The sequence below is a fragment of the Neoarius graeffei genome, chromosome 12 (genome assembly GCF_027579695.1).
Source record: "Neoarius graeffei isolate fNeoGra1 chromosome 12, fNeoGra1.pri, whole genome shotgun sequence".
Lineage (NCBI taxonomy): Eukaryota > Metazoa > Chordata > Actinopteri > Siluriformes > Ariidae > Neoarius > Neoarius graeffei.
In genome coordinates, this window is record NC_083580.1 from 19958741 (window position 1) to 19985797 (window position 27057).

At 41.9% G+C, this 27057-nt stretch overlaps 1 protein-coding gene across 1 annotated transcript; it reads right to left on the reverse strand.

Annotated features, from left to right (window-relative positions):
* Window positions 1–508: 508 nt before the first annotated feature.
* Window positions 509–26450, reverse strand: dolpp1 (dolichyldiphosphatase 1). The gene is made up of 8 exons (XM_060935630.1): window positions 26365–26450; window positions 17444–17544; window positions 15565–15649; window positions 9379–9478; window positions 9007–9105; window positions 8800–8928; window positions 2278–2367; window positions 509–2117 (listed from the first exon to the last, which is right to left on the reverse strand). The coding sequence occupies exons 1-8, from the start codon at window positions 26438–26440 to the stop codon at window positions 2081–2083; spliced, it is 717 nt and encodes a 238-aa protein (XP_060791613.1). The 5' UTR covers window positions 26441–26450; the 3' UTR covers window positions 509–2080.
* Between the last annotated feature and the right edge of the window lie 607 nt (window positions 26451–27057).

A 27057-nucleotide genomic window follows, 5' to 3' on the forward strand; every position in this document is an offset into this window, starting at 1 on the left:
ATAGGGAATATCTTGTTCGCAAAGATCACACAATTAGTCACATGACCTAGGGATACAGTATTAAGTAAATAAAAAGGCTATCAGAAGAGCAAAGTTTTAGCTGTTATCAAAAAAAAAAAATTGTATATTTTTATATATATATATATATATATATATATATATATATATATATATATATATATATATATATATATATATATATATATATATATATATTTATTTATTTATTTCCCCCCCCCCCAGGGATCAGAAGCCAAATTTGAAATGCCCCATGTCTAGAATTATTATATTACACATCAACTTGGGCTAGTGTGCCAAATTTCATGCTTATCACAAAGTAAACAATTCCATGTTTTTTTTTTTTTGTGGCTTAACAGCCACACTAAACGTCTAAAGCTATTCTATACCTCGGCATGACGGCGCTTTTGACAAAAACACACCTCAAGTCAATTCATGCAGCCATTGATAGCTTTTTAAAAAGTCCACTCAAACAAATGATTGTCAGACATTTTGTATATTAGTTCTTATTTATTGAATTTGCAAAAAAAAAAAGTTGCTCTTCTCAAAATCCAGTGAACGTGGATAGAATAAAAAAAAAAAGTTATTCCACTCAATCTCGTCGTACACGCCCATCAGCTCATGTATGACTTGATTTCGTGGAATAACTTAATTCTCCCCAAATATAGCATCATTTACCCCATTTGGAGAAATTCATTTTTGAATCGTGTCATTTTTTCGATGCCCCAAATCCACACTCTAGAATACACTTTTGATCCAGTCCTCCAAGCTCCGAGTCGGAGTTTACTTTTCACACTATTCTCTTAAAGATCGTTCATACTGTACAGCTAAAATATACTCCAAGGGTCTTCTTCTAAAAGACAGATCTCTATTTAAAACAGCATCTGAACATATTGCAGTGTAAACCATTGAATGTGTCCCTGCCCAGGCTCTCACAGTGTACCTGCTCAAGTATGTATGAGGATTATAGTTGTCAAGTTATGCACTTTAGCTTTCCTGGAGTGAAACAAAGCTGCTAAATGGTCAGGTAAACTTTTATTAAGATTACATTTGGTGGGGAAATTCCCAACGACGACAATAAAAGTACCTTTTAAACATACGGGGTGGAAAAAGACGGAGCAGATCTCGGTCCCAGAACTTGGAAACTCGACTGTTTTAAAGGTGGAGAAAACAAAACGCTTCTGGGAGAGAAAGGGGAGGAAAAAGGGGGTATGCAAACTGCAACCAAAATCATCAAAAATGGACCAATAAAAGGTCTTGGTGTGCAACTGGACTAATTATTTTGATAAATGATCTGTATGGGAAGTCCATTAGATCAATACAAGGTCATGATGTTTAGGAATGTTGCCTTTTCATGAAGGGAAAGTAGGGAGGAAATTAAAATTCAGTTACCGGTACTGTGATGCAAATAGTGTTAAAGATAATAAAATGTTGCTTTTTCCATTCTGATTCACAAAGTGCAAATTATTTTACTTTATAATACATATATATTACCAGAGCATGGAAACCTGTTTCCAAACTATAAGAATAGTGGCGGGGAGGGGAGAACAAGAAGGGGAGAGAGAAGAGAACCCCCCCCTTTTTACTTTTACTTTTCTGCTACAAATCCCCACTTGAATAGCTTCCCCCTTATACAGTTTCTAAAAGAAAAACGTCATGCTGTAACAAAAATCAGCAATACGTCACTAAAGAATCTTCTCTCTCCCATTTTAAACCAGGTACCCTCGTGCGTTAATGGTTAATAAGAAAACGTTTCTTGTTAAATAGCTTCACCTCTTGCACGGTCAGCATGCATCAGAAAGAGATGACGAGGGGAGAGGGTTGAGCCCCTACATAGGCCCCGCCCCTTTGACCTCTCAACTGAACTCTCAGTTTTGGTCCGCCTGAAAACAGAAAGACTCAACCCGGACAGTCCAGACATTTGAGCTCCAGTGTGTTCGAATGTAGGAGTGTGTGTGTTGTGGGTATGTCTGTATGAGTGAGAGAGAGTGAGTGCGAGTGTGCGCGCGCATGTGTATTTTTGTGGTCCTTTTTGTCAGTTTGAACCAGCAGAGAGTGCGGATCACTGGAGTTTTGTTCCCAGCTTTCGTTGTCTGTTTCTGCACAAAGGAACATTGGGGGTCAAAGGTCAGCAGACTTCAGGATAGAGAAATTATAGATTTGCAAGAAATTTAAAAAAAAAAAAAAAAAAAAAAAAAAAAAAAAAGGGGTCTGTACTTTTACAGGGGGGATGATTAGAATGATTACATGAAATGTTACCTGGCTTCAGATCTGGTGACCGTGTACTCAAACCACAGAATATTGGGAATGAGACTCGTATCCCTCACTAGAAAAAACTCCGATATGGGCCTGAGAGAGAGAGAGAGAGAGAGAGAGAGAGAGAGCCAAGGAATTCAACTTCAAATTCAGCCCCATCACGAGGTATAAATCAAAAGATTTAGCTTAAACTAAAATCACACTGGTTATTTGCCAATCTTGGCACACTCCCAAAAGTTTTATTCATTTTATACAGTTGTGTTCAAAATTATTCAACCCCCAATGCTATAAAGGGTTTTAGGGAATTCAGTGTACATTTGTAATTGTGTTCATAATGACATCTTACAAGGACTTGTTAAAGAACCAAATGCAACTAAAATGACATCAATTGCTTTTGTAATAAAGTATTAAATGGCCTTTTTGTGATTTCTTCATTGACAATTATTCAACCCCTTTAAGGCTACATCCACACAACGGCAACGAGATGTTATTTAAAAATATATCGCGTCCAAATGGGCAACGATCAGTAAAATATCAGGTCCATATGGCAACGCAACACTTGCTGAAAACGATGCAATACACATGCCACACCTCTAGGGGCGCTGTAAGATGGTCACTTCAGAGACACCAGAACAATAAAAGTAAGGATGCATGCGCATAAACTTGTGCGCGAGACTTCATATTAGCCACAAAGTCAGGAAAATCTGTTCGTAAAATTACATTATAATGACCAAATACAATGAAAAGCATTTTTCCAGTCTCACCTGTGAAAGGTAATCCCATGTGATCTCGTTTGGACGGCAAACCTGTTGGTACAGTTAAACGCAGCTAATCTTTATTCTCCGCTTTGACCTATCCAATATGGCGGCGAGGATGACTCATGATTCTAAGCGGAAGGCGGCGTCTTTAATGGTCCGGAATAAATTGAATGCTACACGTTGATGGATTAATTTGCTCTTCTACGCCCTTTTTGAGGAATGTATTGTAGGACTTAAACCAACATCTGAAGAGGTGAGATCGCGCCTTTTTTTTCCCTATTTTTGCTGGCGGGATTGACTCTGCCCTAAGGGCAGAGTCTCTCTCTCTCTCGCTCTCTGCACCATTACACAAATATTCACAGTGAAAATATTTTGTAAGCGCGTTTCATGAACCAAGTTATAGGATTTGTTGACAACTCGCATCGAGTTCGTTACACTTCTACCCGGCGTGAAGCACTCAGTCATGTGGTTGTGACGTCATCGTAAACAAATCCGTTCTACTCATCCAGACGACTTCACAACGGCAATGTTGCCAGATCTTTCCACTCTGGAACCCGTTCTCAAAAAGACTGCGTTTCGGGCACCCAAAACGCTGGTGCCGTGTGGACGCCAGGCCTAAACGATAAGCAATTGTATCGGAGTCACCTGAATCCGTTGCCGTGTGGACAGGGCCCAAGACTACCACTCTTAAGAACAGAGGTTCATTCAAGTGTTTTCCATCAGGTATTGAAAACACCTGTGGATGTCAACGAGCATCAATCAAGCATAAGCACCAATTAGGCAGATTTAAAAGGACTGTGATACTCAGCTCCTTCTAGACATTTACTGGTGTGTTGACAAACATGAAGGCAAGAGAATGGTCCCAGAAGACAAGAGGTTATTTCTCTTCACAAGAATGGCAATGGATATAAGATTTCCAAAATGTTAAACATTCCAAGAGATACTATCGGAAGCATCATCTGTAAACTCAAGGCAAAGGGCACAGTGGAAACGCTACCTGGTCGTGGCAGAAAGAAGATCCTGACAGCGACTGCTGTGCGCTACCTGAAGCGCCAGGTGGATAAAAAAAATCCCCGTGTGACTGGTGAGGAACTGAAAAAAGATTTGTCAGATGTGGGCATTGAGGTTTCAGCACAGACAATAAGGCGCACACTGCGTAATGACGGCCTCTATGCCAGAACTCCCAGGCGCACCCCCTTGCTGACTCCAAAGAATAAGAAAAGTCGACTGCAGTATGCCAAAAGTCATGTGGACAAGCCACAAAAGTTTTGGGAAAGTGTTCTGTGGACTGATGAAACTAAATCAGAACTGTTTGGGCCCATGGATCAGCGCTATGTTTGGAGGAGGAAGAACCAGGCCTATGAAGAAAAGAACACCTTGCCTACTGTGAAGCATGGCGGGGGGTCAATTATGTTTTGGGGCTGTTTTGCTTCTAATGGTACAGGGAAGCTTCATCGTGTGCAGGGTACCATGAACTCTCTTCAGTACCAGGAAATCTTGGAAGAAAACGTGATGGAGTCTGTCACAAACCTGCGGCTTGGGAGACGTTGGACCTTTCAACAGGACAATGATCCTAAGCACACATCCAAGTCCACTACAGCATGGTTGAAGATGAAGGGCTGGAACATTCTGGAGTGGCCATCGCAGTCACCAGACTTAAATCCGATTGAGAACCTCTGGTGGGACCTAAAGAAGGCAGTTGCAGCGCGCAAGCCTAAGAATGTGACTGAACTGGAGGCTTTTGCCCATGAAGAATGGGCTAAGATACCCGTTGGTCGCTGCAAGACACTTGTGTCAAGCTATGCTTCACGCTTGAAAGATGTTATAACTGGAAAAGGATGTTGTACTAAGTATGAATGTCACTTGGGGGTTGAATAAAACTGATAATGATGTGAGCACAGAAAAGACATTTGTGGTCATTTTATTATAAATGTTATATTTGTCTAATTTACAAGTGCCTCTTTGATTTAATTGTAAATAAGATGACTGAAATGATCAAAATCAATGTCAAACTGGCCAAAACACTTAATTTCAGTGGGGGTTGAATAATTGTGAACACAACTGTACCTCAATTTACCAGCACTAACCATTACTTATTTATTAAAGAATGGTGCATTCTTTAATAAATAATCTATTTAATATTGTTGAGTGAACACTATACAAAGTAATTAGTATAAAAACACTGAGGTGATTACAGAAAAACTGCATGCACCGATTGGACGAGATAGTCAGACTACTCATTGACGACTCGGATAATCACCTCAAGTGACTCGAGGCTAATCCAGTGCTCGGTTTAAGCGCTAAATAAACAAACGGAAAACTGACACTAAAAAGACTCGCTGAACACCCAAAAGGCTACCAAAACTTCATTATACATTCTTTACGCATATTGACAAAAGAAAAAAGACCAACAGACATTGAAAAACTGGAAAAGAGACATGTCGGAGATGTAAAACTTCCATGCTAGCGAGTGACTGACGGTTCGTACATAAACATAAGCGCGAGGTTTGCTTCATTCAAAACCAAAAAGATTTAAAGAGAAGGACGTGCTGAACACCTGAAAGACCACCAAAACTCCACTGGATATTTTTCTCTTGTAAATACACATGAGCAGACATCGAAAAACTGGGAAAAAAAAAAAAAAAAAAAAGAGAGCAATAGCAGAAATATTGTCCAAGTTCTACAGAGGTGAGGAAAAGTGACGGAGACTTTTACAAGAGGACGTCACTCTTGGACTTCACTCAGCAAAGCCCTTTTGTTTTGAACAACTGCAATGTAACGATGAACTACGGCCAAAAGTAACTGAACTTGAAATGCCAACCTGGATATAGTTTGTATACAAGTTGGGTTGTGGTTCAGGCTTTCTGGACTTGTACCATTTTTCTTGTTAGAACTTTGACTTTGTACACAGGATTGACAGAACAGTGAGTTACATTCGATCAGAATCAGCATTCGACATTGGTAAGGTCACCCCCCGTTCTTAACTTTTTGTAAGATCTATAATCGTTCCATCGAATATCTATGTACAATAATGGCTTTTTTTTCATGGTCTATCAGATATACAGGGGGGTAAAAAAAGTATTTAGTCAGTCACCAATTGTGCAAGTTCTCCCACTTAAAAAGATGAGAGAGGCCTGTAATCTTCATCATAGGTACACTTCAACTAAGACAAAATGAGAAAAGAAAAAAAAAAAAAAAAATCCAGAAAATCACATTGTCTGATTTTTAAAGAATTTATTTGCAAATTATGGTGGAAAATAAGTATTTGGTCAATAACAAAAGTTCATCTCAATACTTTGTTATATATCCTTTGTTGGCAATGACAGAGGTCAAACGTTTTCTGTAAGTCTTCACAAGGTTTTCACACTCTTGCTGGTATTTTGGCCCATTCCTCCATGCAGATCTCCTCTAGAGCAGTGATGTTTTGGGGCTGTCGCTGGGCAACATGGACTTTCAACTCCCTCCAAAGGTTTTCTATGGGGTTGAGATCTGGAGACTGGCTAGGCCACTCCAGGACCTTGAAATGCTTCTTATGAAGCCACGCCTTCGTTGCCCGGGCGGTGTGTTTGGGATCATTGTCATGCTGAAAGACCCAGCCACGTTTCATCTTCAATGCCCTTGCTGATGGAAGGAGGTTTTCACTCAAAATCTCACGATACATGGCCACATTCATTCTTTCCTTTACACGGATCAGTCGTCCTGGTCCATTTGCAGAAAAACAGCCCCAAACCATGATGTTTCCACCCCCATGCTTCACAGTAGGTATGGTGTCTTTGGATGCAACTCAGCATTCTTTCTCTTCCAAACAGGACAAGTTGAGTTTTTACCAAAAAGTTCTATTTTGGTTTCATCTGACCATATGACATTCTCCCGGTCCTCTTCTGGATCATCCAAATGCTCTCTAGCAAACTTCAGACGGGCCTGGACATGTACTGGCTTAAGCAGGGGGACACGTCTGGCACTGCAGGATTTGAGTCCCTGGCGGCGTAGTGTGTTACTGATGGTAGCCTTTGTTACTTTGGTCCCAGCTCTCTGCAGGTCATTCACTAGGTCCCCCCGTGTGGTTCTGGGATTTTTGCTCACCGTTCTTGTGATCATTTTGACCCCACGGGGTGAGATCTTGCGTGGAGCCCCAGATCGAGGGAGGTTATCAGTGGTCTTGTATGTCTTCCATTTTCTAATAATTGCTCCCACAGTTGATTTCTTCACACCAAGCTGCTTACCTATTGCAGATTCAGTCTTCCCAGCCTGGTGCAGGTCTACAATTTTGTTTCTGGTGTCCTTTGACAGCTCTTTGGTCTTGGCCATAGTGGAATTTGGAGTTTGACTGTTTGAGGTTGTGGACAGGTGTCTTTTATACTGACGAGTTCAAACAGGTGCCATTAATACAGGTAACGAGTGGAGGACAGAGGAGCCTCTTAAAGTAGTTACAGGTCTGTGAGAGCCAGAAATCTTGTTTGTTTGTAGGTGAACAAATACTTATTTTACCGAGGAATTTACCAATTAATTCATTAAAAATCCTACAAGGTGATTTCCTGGATTCTTTCCCCCCATTCTGTCTCTCATAGTTGAAGTGTACCTATGATGAAAATTACAGGCCTCTCATCTTTTTAAGTGGGAGAACTTGCACAATTGGTGGCTGACTAAATACTTTTTTGCCCCACTGTATTCCATTCAGCTACTCGTCTCCAACTCGTTCAATATCATGCTAGCTGAATGGAATACATCTGATATACCATGAAAAAAAGCCATTACTATTATTAATATTCAGACATTGCTTTCAGGTGTTCAACGCATCTTTCTCTTTCAAAATCTTCTGTATTTAACGAAGCAAACCTGGTGGCCATGTTCATTGACAAATTGTCACAGTCGCTAGCTAGCACGCAAGCTTTACATCTCCAGTGTGTGCATTTTCCAGTTTTTCGAGGTCCATTGGTATGTTTTTCTCTTGCAAATACGCGCGAATATATCATGACCTTTTGGTGGCCTTTCAGGTGTTCAGCATGTCTTTCTCAGCAAACACAAACCCCTTCTGCGCACATGCAGCAGAAAATTCTCATTGAATATCCGCATCAGCTCCGATGTATGACATGTCTTGACGTCCATGCAATATCGTAAACCATATTCAACACTTATTCTCCATTGGGTAGAGTGACGCAATGCATGTAGGATGAGCGATATCCTAACAATATCACATGCTATCAAACCAAATGAATGAAACCTGTGAGAAGGGAATAGAACACATGGTTTTATTCCATCGAAAGTGTCCTGTATGTATAATCACAGATATTCACTTTCCCTTCATTGAATAGTTAATAATGATAAAAGTGAAAACATGTTAGAGTGAGCGCGTTTCTATAACCCTGTAATTTGCCGTGTTATCACGGCAGTACACAGAAAATTCAACAACATCTTCTGACCAATCGGATCCAAGAAACCATGGGATGAAAATCAATTAGTGCTTGTAACTATAGAATTTTATAAGGATCCTTAACTCAAAACTAAAAATCACGCTTTCAATATAAAAATGCTCCCTACATCTTCAATAGTGGACACATGGGGCCAAAACACACACACACACACACACACGTCATGACCCCCCCAAAAAAATGGCAACCTTTCTGATCAATCCCTCTAAACATGACAAAGTCTGTGCCGTATACACTGACCATTTTATTAAAAAAAAAATAATAATAATAATAATAATCAGTTTGAACAAGTTGAGGAATTGTCTTGGAACTGATTCAAGTACACGTGCATATATTACCAGGCTGCTATCTTGGGGAAAATCGGCGTCAACACTTCCTGCGTTATGAAAAACCAGACCACGCCGACCACCATTCCAGCCACGCCTCCATATATCACCTGACTCCAGGTGTGGTAGAGAAGGTAAACTCTAAACACAAACAAAACGATAAACACCTTGAATACAATATTTCAACAAGTATTCCAACAAAAACCAAACAAACCTGACCTGCTGTATGACACGGACAATGCCACACCCAGTAGGATGATTGACAGCACATGTCTCCATAACAACTCCACACATCTGGCGTTGTTTGTCTGATGCATTCTGTTGGGGGGGAAAAATGGGGGAAAAAAAAAAAAATCTAAAAATGTTCATTTTTTGTGAATATTGTCTGCATCTATTAACTTTAATGCAATTTTCATTTTCTTCATAAAGCATCTGTGATGGTACGAAATTACTGCATAGATTAAATCAAATACTAGGAAAAAGATAAAATGGAGCAACCCAGTGGACCTTTATCCATTTTGTGTTACATTGGGTCCATTTTGTGTCTTATTAAATTCAAACAGTATTATACTGACCTTGAGAGTGACCTACCTTAAATAAAGAAAGAGGAAAAAGTAAATGACAAAGAACCAGATGAACTGTGAGTGGCTGGATGGCATGCCGTACTCTGTGGTTACTGTGCTGTGGCCTCCTGAAACAGCAGCACAGAACGCTGTATAGTATATGATGCATGGGCCATTCTCAGAAAATGTGACGACTTCAGTTTTAAACATGAAGTTTGGTTTTGCTCTAAAGCCATTAATCGTTGCCATTTATTTAAAAAAAAAAAAAAGCCACCACACCCACAACAAGTTGTCTGCATTTGCAAAAATTTTATTGAGCCCAAATATACCAAAATGTCATTACCACCATGTGTCTAAATGTCAGTGAAATTTGAATGAAAATGAAATTCTCTCTCTTCACTTTTCTTTCTGAAATATTACCTCTATACCTTCACTTCTTATTGTGGAAGATATCATGTTTGCTTCAGTGGTTTTTGGTGTATAGTCTCAAATACGTGCATAAGAATGTGTACTTTCTTGATGTCTTTACCGTTACCCAAATGTGAAAATCACAGGATGTTGAGTAGCCTTTTTTTTGGGGGGGGGGGGGGGGGGGGGGGACCCACCCACTGCACTGCAAAAAGTAAAATCTAACCAAGCTTAAATATCTTAAATAAAGACAAAATACGCTTGTTATTTGTCTGCCAAGATAATTCTCCTTTCCAGGCAGGTTTTGTGTAAGAGTATTTCACTTACTTTAAGCATTTTTCCCTCAATTATCTTAATAAGGTATTATAACTTGTTATTGAGATTTTATTACTGGTTATGAGCAAGTTCTGTCTTAAAATGAGAATTACCATAATTTCATCGGTGTTATATTAACCATGACAAGTTTGTCAAAGTCAGAATTTCTTATTTCAAGCATCTTATCCTTTCTTTTAATCTCTTAACACAAAACAGATAACTAAATTAAATGAATTGTTGTATTGTCAATCTGGCAACAAAAATCTCATCTCATTATCTCTAGCCGCTTTATCCTTCAACAGGGTCGCAGGCAAGCTGGAGCCTATCCCAGCTGACTACGGGCGAAAGGCGGGGTACACCCTGGACAAGTCGCCAGGTCATCACAGGGCTGACACATAGACACAGACAACCATTCACACTCACATTCACACCTACGGTCAATTTAGAGTCACCAGTTAACCTAACCTGCATGTCTTTGGACTGTGGGGGAAACCGGAGCACCCGGAGGAAACCCACACGGACACGGGGAGAACATGCAAACTCCGCACAGAAAGGCCCTCGCCGGCCACGGGGCTCGAACCCAGGACCTTCTTGCTGTGAGGCGACAGCGCTAACCACTACACCACCGTGCCGTGGCAACAAAAATAGGCTACAAAATGGATTGGTTTGTTGTTTTGATTTATTTGGCGGTCTCAGTTGGTATAAACACTTAAACAGAGCACACCAATATGCCCAGATGAAATAGTCAAACTGTTGGTTGGGGGACAAAGTATCTAGCATGTTAAAATGAGTAGTACAACTTTACTTGTTTTTAGTATAAATACACGAGTTTTAAGACATCTGTGGGGTTTCTAGAGCTAGATATATTTACTTGTTTTTAAAAATCTTGCCAAGTCAAATTTTCTTGTTCTGTTGGCAGATAATTTTGCTTATTTTAAGTAAAATATTCCTAATTTCATTACTTTTTTTTCTTGTTTTTGTAAGCCGGGTTTTTGCAGTGTGGTGCATGAATGTTGGAACCTAAAGATATTTATAAGGTAAATATGAAATTTCGAGATGTCAGGGAAATTAACTGTCTTTGTCATTACCCGCAACTGATAAAAGATGATGCATGTTGAAAGTTTAGTTAGCCAAGTAGCAAGTCATGATGGGATAATAAATGCATAATTTGTTTTTTGTTTTCCCCTGCGCTCAGTGACCCAAAAATGCCATGAGATGTCTTTACCGTTACTCTATAGAGTAACGGTGAAGACACTCGTACCATCTACATTAATTTTTATACCAATTTTGTGCAAGAGAATGCACATTCACCTGTTCATGTCATGTTCAGGAACAAACTAACATTAATGGTGCTAAAATGCCTGGAGAGAACGCCAGGCGGGGGTGTGCACTGCTATGTGTTCCATATGTAGAAGAACTATCGAGGAGATGACGGGGACAACCTCGAACTTCAATAGTCATGTGGCAAGACTACATCCAGAGAAGGAAGTGACACGCTATGTTCATTGCTTTGTTGATAGCGGGGCTTGCTGACCGATGAACTAGCTAGTGTTAACCCTCTCTCATCTTATTTGCCCTGTTGGCAGCGGGGTTTGCTGAGCAATGAACAAACCTTTTATCTGTAGCCTATTAATTAAAATGGGGCAGTCAAGCAGTAACGTTAGTCCAACACAGTAGCAGAGACAGTTTCACATAAAAGGCAGCAACAGCCACCGTGAAGTGGTGCGGTTGGAGTCTTGCTCTCAGACTCGAAGTTTTCTTTAATGGCTTGGACTTGAACACCGGGGACTCGAGGTTTAGGGACTCGACAACACTACTGGCGCCTGCATCAAGTTGCCAACAACATTTCCTTCAATTACACACATGCTCCACATTCAAACACTTGGCAAACAATGTCTGAAAACGCAAAACACGGGATTTCAGTAAAACTAAAACTTTGTCGTTCTTTGTTATGCCAGCATTCATCTTTGTCACAATAAATAAAACTTCAGTTATATTTGTGTAAAATCCTATATTATTCTTCTATGGTTCTTTGGCTTGTCCTGGTTCTGTATAGGGATGTTAACCGATGACCGTTTGACCGGTGGTTGACCGAATCAACGTCAACCAGTTAATTTTTTTTTGGTTGTCGGTTAAAAAAAAAAAATCGTTTTAAAGCTGCCGATTTTGGAGCGGAGAACCTGGAATTCTGTGTTGTAAACGCTTGGGGCATGCCATGCGGTGTAAGGACAACAGCTGAACAAATCAGAAACACCCACTCAGTCATGTCCCGCCCTCCCGCCCCAGTTGAAGACAGCTGCCACTCGGCGAAAGAAAAGTGTAGACACAGGCTTTTTAGCTTACAAATTACTATTCTGTTTTTTTTTTTTTTTTAATTATTATTAGAAGGCACATGGAGTTTAGTCCTGCCTTGGCCAGTGCATTCTGAAAGTATGTTTCGGTCTGTAGCCAACAATGCATGTTATTGCAGATCACATCTCTCCACACAAACTAAAGGCGCAGATGCCGACTTTTGGAGAGAAGGGGAGAGAATGAAATGACGGCGGTGTCTGGACAGGGAGCGACAAACGCAGCTTTTATGTCTGTGAGCCAAGTCGGTGACGGCTTCAGAGCAACTTCAATACCATGCAGTAATGGCGTGTTGATATTGGTAATGGCGTTATAACGATTGTAGCTAATTAATTAGATTACCCGGCGTTATAACAGCCTTTATTTTAATGCCGTTATTCCCATCACTGAACGTTATGTACTTCTTCTAGCACTTGACCATTTTCAACGCCATCATGGCCAACTGAAACTGTAAGCTGGAGCCATTTGTTCTCCGCTCCAATACAAACCCCTCGACATCAGTGCCGCGTTTGACTAAATGTTTCGCGCTGTAGAAAAGGTAATGTGAGTGGAGGGCAGCGATTGGGACTGAATGTGCGGATGCTCGCGGTTAGATTTAGAATAGATTCTAATGCCGCTTTTCCACTACCAACGCGGCTGAGTTGGGCTGAGCCGTGCCGTGCTGAGTTGGGCTGAGTGCGGCTGTTGGAGTTGCATTTCGACTACAACCGCGCTGAACCGTGCTGGCTGGAAGTGGGTGGACACATTGGGTGGAGTTAGCAAAAGTGGGTGGACGTCACGTGATGTCGTTAGGCGGCGCAAACAGTGACATCAGTGGCCTTTTAAGCGGTAGTCTCACGACCTGGATAGTAAACAATAAACATGGAGTCGTTAGTGTTGCTGGTCTTGGTGCTGTGGCTTGTTGTCACCGACAACGCCAACAGATACTGGCAAGAGCGTATAGATGAGGCGAGGCGCATAAGGCTTCAGAAATTCTAGTAATTATTCTTCTTCCGGGTTTACGGTGTTTACAGATCCCAGCGTGCTTGCGGGGCGTGTGTGGGCATGTGAGGACACTCCTCCTCACCAATCAGTGCACAGGGGAGTGTCTGCTCACGTCCCCAGCCTCACTCAGCTCAGCTCGCTTCAGCCCCACTCCAAAACCGTGCGAGTTTTGGGTGCTGAGTAGGGCTGAAGCGAGCTGAGTCATGCTGCTCGGAGGTAGTCGAAACGCGAGCCGTGTCGGGCTGAAGTGAGTTGAAAAAGGGTAGTGGAAAAGGGCCATAATAATTCCAATTCTAGAATTTTAAACTCATAGGTTAACCGACTTTAACCGGCTAATGAGGCTCGGTGGTCGGTCAAGTTTTAATTTTCGCCATCCCTAGTTCTGTATCCTTCAGCTCGTAAACAAATGGTGTCCACAAGTGGAGCTCAAAGCCAGACTTGTTAGGACAGTGGCGTAAAAGTGAATTACACTCAAACTGTAGGGGGAGCCCAGGAGCACAAGATGCCAACTCTCATAATGGGCCTTGAAGTAACCCCATGTCCACCGCAGCCTCAGATTCCTGTTCTTGGCTCACAGGAGTGAACCGTGAGCTAGGTTGTATTCGGTCATGTGACTTTCACTTGAGAGTTTACTTCCAGTGGTCAGGCAAACTAATTTGGCTGCCGTTACGCGAAGAGCTAGTGAAACCGTCTCCGACTATTCTCACAGTTTCGAGGCCAATGCACGGTCAAGATACCTTCAGAAAGTTTGCAATGGGATAGGACCTTACATGCTAGTAAAGAAAGATTTTTCTTACGAGTTGGAAAATTATCCATCCGTTGAGTTCCCGGACATCTCAAACTACCTGGTGCTGCAGACATCGTTCTACACGGACAAACGGATGAAAACCTGGAAGAGCATGGAGGACTACAACTTTTTATATAAAATCCTGTATCGTTTTTGCCCGGGTTAGTAGGACTTTCTGGGCTTTTTGTACGCGTCTTTGCGATGATTGCTAGGACGCTACAAGTTTTAGTACCAGGTGTAAACAAACCACAGCCACACGATTCTCAATCCTCCCCGCTCTTCTCTTCCAGCTGTAGAAGATGCACAGAAACCCCTTTAAAAGACCTGGGGATTGTCGAAACAGGACGGAGAAGTTATTATGGCTCACTGTAACTGCATGGCTGGGGAAGCGGTTTCGTGCGGTTAACTCATGAGCTCTGCTTTTGTTTTTCCGTGGATCGCCTCGATTTTCTTATCTCTCTAGTTCAGTGTAGGAGCCCAATCTACATCGTCCTTGTAAAGACTGCTAGGACATCCTGATAAATAAAAGTGAAAACGTATGCATTAGTTTGCAACATGGCGACCACGATCAAACGGTAAACAAAAACACATCTGAGGACTTGAGCGCCTCTTGAACATCAAAACATCACGAAATAACAGAAAACGATGAGAAAAGCGACTTGCGAATCCAAACGAAATAAATTGGAGGAATTTGCAAGCCTTTCGCCAAGCGATCACTGCAAACTCGAGTGTTTTTCGACTCGGCTCCCTTCCAGCGCAGCGAAAGGTTCAAGAGTCACCTCTCTCATTGGCTTTGGGTAAAATCCTTCACCCTTTATCACTTCACAGGGACCCCGGAAGAAACTTCAGTTTAACCGTTTGATTCAAACAGCGCAAAACGACGCAAGCGTAGGGAATTTTAACGACTAGCAAGGCGCCCTGATGATACTAATGCTTTGTGAAGAGTGAGCTTAACGGACCACCACTTCACGTCTCGTGTATCTAATGAGGTGGATGAGACGTCAGACGCGACCCACCTATAGCCTTTTCCTGCTGTAGCAGCCCATCCTCCTAAAAGTCTGGCATGTAGTGCTTTCCGAGATGCTTTTCTGCTCAGCACGGTTGTAAAGAGTGGTTATTTGAGTTTATGCAGTTTTCCTGTCAGCTCAGCCTCCTCATTAGAGAAGCAAGTGGCTAGTGAAAGCATTCATTAGTGTGATTTTTATGAATATATAAATGGTTCTAAATGCATAAATTTAATCTTGTCAAATATTGACCTGCTTCAAATAATGAACAAATTCAACATTGTATCAAACAGACAACAATTCAATCATCCATCTACGAAGGACACCGAGAAAGTCTTGGAGCTTGTGTGCGTAGGGAGGGGCTTACCTCCACATGGGCGGGGCTCCTGTAGGATGTGCTTCAGCAACCAGTTTATCCCTTCATTCATCACTAAACCACCAAAGAACGAGATCTGCAAGAGAAAGGTTTTAAACAGAAATTCACACTAGGGCTGGGTAAAAAATAAATAATCAATTTTGGATAGATTTCATTTAAATTTCGCACTATCGATTCACAGGACATGAGATCGAGGTTTTTTTTTTCCACAACGCAATCTCGTATGTTGTGTGATTTTCCTCCCTCAGCCGTACGTTGTGACGTTCAAGCACGCACACAAAACGGCTGAGGCCAGAGCCATGGCTGAGGCAGGGAAAACACCGCTCGGCAAGCCGTCTCAAATGAAATCTGACGTGTGGAATCATTTCAAATTTAAAACGACAAAGGACGAAGAGCTTGATAAAACCAAGGTATTGTATGGCGATATTTTCAATATTTAAGAGCAGACTGAATTAATTCAGATTGAATCGAATTGTGATTAATCAATTTAAAACCCTAAGAATCGAAATCGAATCGATCTAGGAAATTGACTGATACCCAGCCCTAATTCACACACAATATAAATATATAAGACTTGAGTAGAAATTATCTAGTCGAGGACACACACACACACACACACAAACTCGAGTACTGAGCTCATGGGCTACATACTATACCTGCTCAGATTTAAACGCACCTCAGAAACAACCTGGAAACTTAACTGGACAGAGTTGAGTGCAAAAGTTTGAAGCCTTAAAGCTAGACGGCCTTTTGATTTCATAAAATCGGCGAAATTTAGTTCCCTCTGAAATTTGGTCATTGTGATACGCGTTTATTTCTGTAATATCTAAAAAAAAAAAACCACCCACAAGCCATTCTGTGGCTGGGAAGTTATTTAATTTGAAGGGATTTCCGAGCAAACAACGTGCATGAAGTCGCTCACTTCGCGCGGTCAAGCAGACGGAGGAAGTCCGTGTGCGCACGCGCCGCTTTACTTTGACATCATTTTGTCACTAAATGAACAGCTGATCGCGCAGAGGTTCTCGCTGACTGCCAGTATTTATTAGTTTGGTCGCGACATAACGTCTTTTCTTCTCGCTTTCTGGTCTTTCACGTTTCATTCGCGCACTCACGACCTCCATTTTCCGCTCCCGTTTCAAATTTGTATCCCACAATGCCTTGTGCGAACGGGGAAAGCCCACCACATCATGCATGACATAGTATCTTGAATTGGGTCGTGGTGAAGCAGGAAAAAAATAGCGGAGAATTTAGGGCCACATGGCCTGAAATTCATTAAATTTTTCCTTTTTTTTTTTTTTTAAACTTAATAAAATTGGAAGTCCATGATTCAAATTCAGTAGCTTTCGGTCTACTAAACAAAAATAAATGGGTGTCAGGGGAAAATTCTTTTTATGACCTAAACTTTAAAAATCTGAAAGGCGGTACAGCTTTAAAATAATAAAATTAAGAACAATTATACTAAAGTGAACCGGAATGCTTTTGATAAAAACGTTTTTTTTGCCAAGCATCCTGAAGCACATGTAATTAAATCAGTGTTATTTTGTTGATGGCTTGGAAATATTGGTGGATAGCTCATGAGTGATGACAGAGGTACTGTCCAATCGAAAATATTGGTGGAAATCTGGCAAAGTCTGATGTGAAACATCAGCTCATGACACTGATATCAAAATACTTGTGAACTAGGATGTTTTAGAACAGAATAAAATGAGAAATTCGGTTGTTAAAAGGATCACTCTGGAGACTGACTCGGCTTTTGTTACCATTTGAATAAGCGTCTCTTTTCCGCAAACTCCTTGACCTTGGAGTATTCTTGCTTGAGAGAGAGAGAGATTCCACGATGGTCTAAGAAGGCCGAGGGAAGACGACTCACCGTGTGCAGCTCTCTCTTGAAGACAATGAGCGTGACAAAGCCAACCAGGATCGCCATCGGCAGCAGACTGGCATATGCCAGGATCTGCCCTGCCAGATCACCTGTTCATTTAAAAAAAAAAAAAAAAGTCAATAAAACCAACATGAGAATTGTTCAATAACAGATTTTGCAATGGAGATACCCCAGAAACTCTGCAGTAAAGACCACGAGCATCCCTTTGCTTTGAAAATCTGGTTCATTTGGAGAGAGGAGGGGGAGGAAAAAAAAAAAAAAGTACAATAATACAGGGTGTTTCAAAAAATTTGATATTTCATAATCTAATAACTTTGCCAATTCTCGTAGCCTGGCAAGCCAGACTAAATGTGAATATTTAGTCTGGCCTCGATCCGTAGACATTTCTGAAGGGTGTAGGAGGAACAAACCGCTGTCTTTCAAACCGTCTCTGTGCGTATAGGCCAACGCTCTGACCAATCAGCGCAACAGTGACTGTGACGTAGTCAGAGCGACAGAAAGCAGTGGGGGAGACCTTGAAATAAATAATTTTTCAAAGTGCGTATTAATTAATAAACAGGTTCTAGATATTAAGAAGTTTGGAGATAATGACCACAAGTTTGGAGTCTGTACCACATACACATTTTTTTCCAAGGTTTTGCTTAAACTGTTTGAGAGTTTTTATTTAGTGGTGTTTGGTGAAATAATTTCCCTTAAATTTAAAATAACGGGAAAATAAGAAACAATCAAAAAGTAATGTTTCAAAGCTGTTTATTAATTCTTCGTACTGCACAAACTAGCCCCATCCTTTTGGCTACGAGCCGAGCCAGCTGGTAGATCAGACTTTTGCCATAGCCGGTCGGCAAAACAGCGAAAACGTCCTTCTTGAAAAGGAATGAGCGGAGAGCCTCTTCCTGCTCATGTTTCAACGAAAACTCCAAGTCTAATTCTTCTAAAACTGATTCCAAAGCGGAGTCAAACGCGCGCTGTTCACTAGCCGTAGCGATCCTTCCTGCTGTGCTTTCTCCAGCGTCGCGCAGCCTTGTCGTCACTCCTGCAAAAGCCCGCCCAAAGAATCCAAACAAAAACCTTGCGTTGTGATTGGCGGGCACGATTTGATGCCCGGGGTGTTTTTGTTTATATGGTGCGAGGCTAGACCCACTCGTAGGCAAAAATATTTTTGGCCGCTAGGCGGGTGGGTCTAGTTTACTAGGCTACAATTCTCGTTCAATTGACCTCAAATTTTAACAGCATGTGTGCAAACAGGTCAAAATTTTAATGTTTTTTTTTTCCCCCCCCATCTTTTTAGGTCTAGAAATGCCATTCACTGGAAACGAAAATGTGTTCGGTGTGTTCGAGTCCACTCGAACACAGTTGAACAAGACTGCAGCGTGCATTTATGAGAGAATTCTCTAAAAATGTACCAAGTGCAATGCAGATTTGGACACGGCTCACAAATTTCAGAGAGGAAGGCTGTCTGCATCTCAGGCGGCGCACATATCGAAATTGTTCATGGGATCCACATACCTTTGAATTTCTCATTCAAATTTTGAGGAGTAATATAAGATTTGTTCAACATTAAAAGTGTACCGGTACTGGAAATGCTTATAACATTAATCGTGCTTCATGTATTACTTATAGACAAAAGACGTGCACATTCAGTCAAAAAAAAAAAAACCCACTGTAAAAACACTTCTGTGGACAATTTTATTCCACGGATTACCCACAGAGGCAGAACCACGAGGAGCAGCCATTTCCGGCCGGAAGTGGAGCGCAGGCGTTGGTTCCGGGTTACCGGGTGCGAGTACACAAGCAAGGTTCTTGTGGGTTGAGATTCCCAGTCAAGTAACTTCAGGACACGTTGAATAAATATAGATCTAATACTTGTAACAGATCTTTATTTTATGGCACATATCTATTATTTCATGGCATTATGTTCAAGTAGATTTGGTTGCACTTCGGGGTCGAGAGCTTCACCGGTGAAGCTCGACGGGTTTAGAATGAGTAGGTCATGTATCGAGAGAAAGATATCTTCAAGAGTTTTTTTTTTAAATATCATACAAGCATGATAAACATATTGACAGAAACTTGACACTTTCCGATGTGCCCACTGCCAAATATTATATTTTTTTAAATTACCTAAAACAAAACTTGTCACCTTACACGGAGGGCTGAGCGCACACTTGCGCATTCAGAAAAAGAAAAACGTTCACATGCCCTGTACCTGAAATCACTCCCGACTCGCTATATAGCGAGGACGCCATTTTGTAGTGCTGTCCAAAATAATAGTAAGGATTATTACACCCTATATAGTGCACTCAAAGTATCCCACAATGCATCACGAAAAGTAGTGTACAACCGATGATCATTAACCAAGCAATACATCCCATCATGCACTGCGGTCGCGCTGAAAAATAAAATTAAAAGCCTCAAATTTGATTGAATAAAAGGCAGCGGCAAAGCAGAAAGTATTCAGCCTTGATTTTAAAAAAAAAAAAAAAACAACAACTTTGTACAGTTTTGTAAATTATTGTAAAGTTCAACAGCAATTATGAGCATCTTCCACAGATCGATATTGATTCGTTCTTATTTCCGATAATATGCGATTGTAACTCTACAGTAATGCTGTAAAGTGAAAGTGCTGGTTCCCTGCTGTCCACCAGGCACCCAGCAGAGTCAAACCATAATAAATGTCCTGGTATTGTTTCTGATGCATGGTACGCAGGGTAGGGATGGCGAAAACTAAAAAAAAAAAAAATCTTGACCGACCACCGAGCCTCATTAGCTGGTTAAAGTCGGTTAACCTATGAGTTTAAACAGGAATGCAAACGGTGCGCCTTTTGGCGGATGCCGCCTTTTTCATGGCTGAATCGTGCAGATCCGATTTTTTTTTAACCGGGGGGGGGGCGGCGTTGGAGTGTCTGAATAATTTCATCAGAGTAAATTCTGTATTAAAATTACTACACAAGCAAATGCCGTTACAGTCCATGAAACAGGAAGTATGAGAAGAAAACAGTATTTACCTTTAGTTTGTGTGGAGAGATATGATCTGCAATAAGATGCATTGTTGGCTACAGACCGAAACATACTTTCAGAATGCACTGGCCAAGGCAGGACTAAACTCCATGTGCCTTCTAATAATAATAATAATAATAATAATAATAATAATAATAATAATCTCATCTCATTATCTCTAGCCGCTTTATCCTTCTACAGGGTCGCAGGCGAGCTGGAGCCTATCCCAGCTGACTACGGGCGAAAGGCGGGGTACACCCTGGACAAGTCGCCAGGTCATCACAGGGCTGACACATAGACACAGACAACCATTCACACTCACATTCACACCTACGGTCAATTTAGAGTCACCAGTTAACCTAACCTGCATGTCTTTGGACTGTGGGGGAAACCGGAGCACCCGGAGGAAACCCACGCGGACACGGGGAGAACATGCAAACTCCACACAGAAAGGCCCTCGCCGGCCACGGGGCTCGAACCCAGGACCTTCTTGCTGTGAGGCAACAGCGCTAACCACTACACCACCGTGCCGCCCATAATAATAATAATAATAATAATAATAAAAAAGACAGAATAGTAATTTGTAAGCTAAAAAGCCTGTGTCTACACTTTTTTCTTTCGCCGAGTGGCAGCTGTGTTCAGCTGGGGCGGGACATGACTGAATGGGTGTTTCTGATTTGTCAGCTGTCTTTAACTGGGGCGGGAGGGCGGGACATGACTGAATGGGTGTTTCTGATTTGTCAGCTGTTGTCCTTACACCGCATGGCACACCCCAAGCGTTTACAACACAGAATTCCAGGTTCTCCGCTCCAAAACGATTTTTTTTTAACCCGACAACCAAAAAAAAAAATAATTAACCAGTTGACGTTGATTCGGTCAACCACCGGTCAAACGGTCATCGGTTAACATCCCTAACGCAGGGTCAAAGAAAGGAATAAATATGTATTCGTAACTGCGATCCATCTCATTACTAGCATCACTGTTACAAGACAATGCAGTCAAAAATCACTGAACTCTATATAAAATCTGGAGAGCTCATAGGCTTGCCAGAGTGAAGCCATCTGGCTGCCATCTTACCACTCGCATTGTGTGTATTTGGTTAGTGTGTTAAACCGTCGTAACTGATCAAATTCGCCCCAAGAAAAGCATCTCCTGACTTCCTCCTTTCATTACCTCCTCTTATTTTCTCAACTTGACCCACATTCCTGACAGCGCTCCCCTTCACTGTTATTGGGTTTTTTTCTCCCCCCCCCCTTTTCCAGTCCAGTCTCTGATCATTTAACAGCTCTTACCCCTATAATTATTTTTATGGAGAGGTCAGTTTCTCTCATAAGGTCCATCTTTCTCTTTCGTATAATTCTTCCTTTATTTATATTACTACTACACCAACACAAACCGTACAGTTCTTCCTTTCTATTTAGGACAGTTGTTGAAACAGGATTATTTTCTCATGTTCTTTGCTATTTTCGGTCATGTCTTAACACTATTTATTGGTCACATAATTCACGCAGCTTGCGACCAATATGACCAACAAATACTGTGAAGGCATAACTGAGAATGAAGTGAAAAGGGCAAACATGAGAAAATAATCCTGTTTCAATAACCAGGGTTTCTGCAGGCTTGAACAAGTTCAATTTAAGACTTTTTAAGACCATAACAGGTTAAATTTAAGACTTATGCCGCACAAAAAAATAAAGAAAATTGGGAGAGCCTGAATTACTTTCAAAATAACAAAATTTATCATTCACCCATGAACATTCCATCCCTACATTACATTAATGAGGAACTAAGTTGCAGTGGAGCCAAAGACATCCCGCAAATCACTTGAGGGTGAGGCATTTGATTCCGTACGGTTTGTGTGTTGTAGCGTTACAGTTCGCACGGAGTTAGCTGATACACCGTCTCGAGATGTGCTTGGACCTGACAACGGTGAACAAAATTGAGTGATGGCATGCGATTGTTGCAGACTTTTATGGGCAGCCTGGTGCTTCTCAGCTTTCGCGTGCGATTCCGGTGCCTTTACGCCCAGGGTGCGGAGTTTGAGTGTTCTTTTGCACAATGTGCAGTACGCCTCAAACGGATTGTTTGGTACACGTTTTAACCAGTCTATGAAATCATTGCGTTCAAGCCAGCAGTCGTTAAACTTGCATTTGCCCATTTTGCTACAAACCGTGACAATCTCCCTCGCTTCTTTTAGGCTCTACTGTCTAAATGCGCGCGTACCATGCCCTGTGCATCACCATGCCAACCGGGCTAGACGCCGGATTCCACTGTGTCTCATTTGTAGCTTGCAGCGTAGCCTACTGATACCAAGTAGGCCTAGCCTATATGACTAATTATCAGTGCTGGGAATAACGGCGTTAGAGTATAACGGCGTTACTAACGGAGCCACATTTTGGGTAACGGAATAATTACTTAGTTACTTAATCCATATTTGTATCGCCGTTACTGTTACTCGGGAAGTAACGTGATGCGTTACAATTTGATATGGGCGCCTTGACAACATGAGCATTGGCAACACGGTACCGCAATATATAATAATTATGTACCAATATGGCTTTTACATTCTCCCATTCACCCTTTGAATGCAAGAGAACAAATCGTGATTTGCTAAGATGTTCTAGGTGGGTGGAGTCGATTGTGTTTTCCCGCTACGCACACACACGCGCACACAGAGATGGGGATAGAGACAATGGCAGCACCAAGCCGCAAAGTCGCATTTTCGAACTGGAAACACCGGCATAATTTCATGCTGGTTGAAGTCAAAGGCAATAATGTTTATGTCCAATGCAAACTGTGCCCTGGAAACAAAGTTCTGTAAATGCGTTAGTAACTGCGTTACTTCACTAGAAAAGAACAGTTATCCTCGTTTATCTGTAAGCAAAAAAAAAAAAAAAAAAAGTAACGCAATAAATACTTTTCCTGGTAACTAGTTACTTTTCTAGTGAAGTAACGCAGTTACTAACGCAATTACTTTTTTGGAGAAGTAACTAGTACTTGTAACTAATTACTTTTTCAAAGTAATGTGCCCAGCACTGCTAATTATGAATATCACCAACGCATTTAACAAAAAAAAAAAAAAGCGCATGGGGTAAATGGACGTAAGGATTTAAGACTTCACAAAATTACATTTAAAAGACCTACAATGCAAAACATGCTCGTATTTTAGACTTTTTAAGGCCTTAAATTAGGATTATCAAATTTTAGACTCCGCAGAAACCTTGAATAACTGCCCAAAATAGAAAGGAAGAATTGTACAGCCCTTACATGTTGAATTGTGCCTGGGGCGGCATGGTGGTGTAGTGGTTAGCGCTGTCGCCTCACAGCAAGAAGGTCCGGGTTCGAGCCCCGTGGCCGGCGAGGGCCTTTCTGTGTGGAGCTTGCATGTTCTCGCCGTGTCCGTGTGGGTTTCCTCCGGGTGCTCCGGTTTCCTCCACAGTCCAAAGACATGCAGGTTAGGTTAACTGGTGACTCTAAATTGACCGTAGGTGTGAATGTGAATGGTTGTCTGTGTTTATGTGTCAGCCCTGTGATGACCTGGCGACTTGTCCAGGGTGTACCCTGCCTTTCGCCCGTAGTCAGCTGGGATAGGCTCCAGCTTGCCTGCGACCCTGTAGAACAGGATAAAGTGGCTAGAGATAATGAGATGAGATTGTGCCTAAATCAGCCCTAGATGCCACCAGAATGAATCATTCGAAATCTCCAATTTCAAACTTTCCAGGGGACCATGCCCCCAGACCCCCCTCAAGCAGGCAGCCTTTAGGGGCTGGGCTCCACATCAGTAGCACCACTGACTTTTTTTTGTCCCCTGGGGAAAAGCCCTGTGTGCGTAATGCTGGGATCAGATGACACAAGGTGCCTTGCTCAAGGTCCCTTCAGCCATTCCTACTGGTCCAGGGAATTGAACCAGCAACCTTTTGGTCCCAAAGCTGCTTCTCGAACCATTAGGCCATACAACACCTTCTCATAGTCTAGTATAGAACTCCATCATTTTGGTGTGACAAATAACAAGCACTTAGTAAAGAGAGACACAAAAAGTGCACAGAAACTCGCCGTCATCGTCGCTGACAAACCCGATCCAGGCTTAAGGTGAACCAGGTTTGGTTGACTTGACCAGAATTGCAGCGGCAGAGTGGCCAGTTCCTTTCTGTGCACTCATACACACACGGGCAATTTAAAGTAGCCAGTTAACCTAACTGCACATCTTTGGACTGTACAGGAAACCCACGCAGACACAGGGAGAACGTGCAAACTCCGCACAGAAAGGCCTGCATCGGCCGCTGGACTCAAACCCAGAACCCGTGAGGCGACAGTGCTAACCACTATGCCACCGTGCCGCCGCAGAAACTAACTGAGTAATAAATCCTCATGCTCGGTGTCCTCATTTCATGTCCCATGATATTCAGTGGGAGGATTTTTACTCTCCGTCTTAATATAGGCTTAAGAATTACAATAATAATTGGGACGACTACAGCCTCCTCTCGGATGTTGTTTTCACTCCGACGCACTGAAGAGAACCAAGAAAGACTCCACTGCCCACCACCACGAGCTCGCATTCCCGCGCCAGTGTTTATCTGCCGTCACGTGAGAGGGAACCCTGCTGTCTGGCTCCCTTCCGAAACCGTACACACTAGTCCACTAAACAGCATGCAAACAAAAGAGAGTACGGTACCACCAGAGGTGTTCGTGGCTACATGATAAGTCCTTATACTACACTACTAAAGAGTAGTAGTGTAAATCAAGGGAAAAACATTTCTCTCAAGACTATTTGAGCCTTTCTTGATCGTGCCAGACTGCCAAGTACTATGGAGCCTGTCTGGCCACACCTGCCTCAGGTCGAGTCCAAAATAAGAACCATTACAGATTAAACGTGTCAGAAAGATCATAAAAACCTCAAAGCACGATGGAAACAGATTAAAATGTGCAGCAGGTTAGAGTTTCATTCATTACTCCAAATGAAAAATAATAATACTAATCAGGGCAGGTTTATGAGGAATCTTGAGAGGATTAGAAGGACAACAAAAACAAATGGACACTAGTTTACTACCAGCTAGTGAGCTAGCTACTGTTAAACCGCTTAAACACCTCAGACTTGGTTTTTTAAATGTTTTTCAAACAAAAATAACTGCAAACAGGCAGCAACCTTAGCTTTGAATATATATGTCATTGAATATGACAGCAGGTTAAGTAATAATATAACGTTCATTAAAAAAAAAACAGCTAGCCTAGCAGAGAAGCTAATAACTTATTTTAAAAGAAAAAAAAAAAACTTGGTAAGTTAGCCGGCTAGCTAGCTTGGTCGTATTCTGAACGGCTTTGCTTAAACGTGATAGCTAGAAAGTAATTTTTTTTTAAATAATTAATACAAACTGCAGAAACGATAGTTTTGAGTTTTGTGACTTTATGTTTAGGGTTTATAAACAGTTAAATGTCTAACGCCAGCTAAAGGAAGGGAGTCCCAGACACAGTAAGGAGAGTATAGATAGAAACGCGCATGCGCGCACCGACCGCACAATTCGGCAGCTCGAGTCAGTCAGTCAAACTCCCTACGAGCCTCACTTTCTTTCTCACCCGTATTCCGTTTAACCACGCCTTTCTGATACAGGATTGGCTAGCGTTAGCCCGCCTCCTAAAGCTAACAAACTGCAAATACGACGATTACGCACAGACCCTGAATTTTAGCCAATCACAAAGCAGGAGGCGGATTGGTCGGAATATGAGTGGAGAACGAAAGGGGGGGGGAACCAGCTCGTCTGAACTACGCGCTTTGCTATGGTATCACTATTTGGCAAGCAATCCCTTAGTCGTGTCCATTCAGTTGTAAAACCTTCCACAGCGTTTCCAGCAAAGCCAAAGTGCTGCTTGACGATGTGAATCACTTTAGGAAAAAACAAAGAACCAAAAATTAAACTCACCAGCTGGATACTCTACGTGCGTTAAAGATATCGATTGCCATCGAGGTGGTGCCGAGCACTGCTCTTCCGCCGCCATCTTACCCGGACACCGGGCATCGAGATTCGGCGAATCAGGATGAGACGCCTATATGGCTTCAACCAATCAGCGTTTACCGCGCGCCGCCAAGATAATCGTCCATTCACCATGGAGATTCTCAGAGGGGGGTGGGGAGGGGAAATCTGCACAGGAACCAATGTCCAATCAGATACACGTAGCTGAACGAGTTCGACCAATCAGCGGGCGATAAACTGGACATACGAAAAATAGGTTTATTCAAATGAAAGAGAGAGAGAGAAATTAACTGAATGGAGAAATGTTACTCAGTTGATACAGTGCACAAAGTCGTTATTGAGCACGGAATATTCCAGAACAATAGGTATTTTGGAATAGGGTCTGAAAATATATTAAATAGCAGATAAATATGAAAATGCGCCTCTGACTTTGCCATTATTTTCATGGAGTCTTACCACAGAAAACATCTGAACACCCAGTTTGTGTGTGATGGTAGAAAGATTTCATTCACTGGTGATTTTGTCAATTTCCCCCACACATTTTCAATCCACTTATACACTGGGTTTAATGTTCATTCATTCAAGAGCAACTTGAGTTTGGATGGCACATCCTGAAGTCTCATCTCATTATCTCTAGCCGCT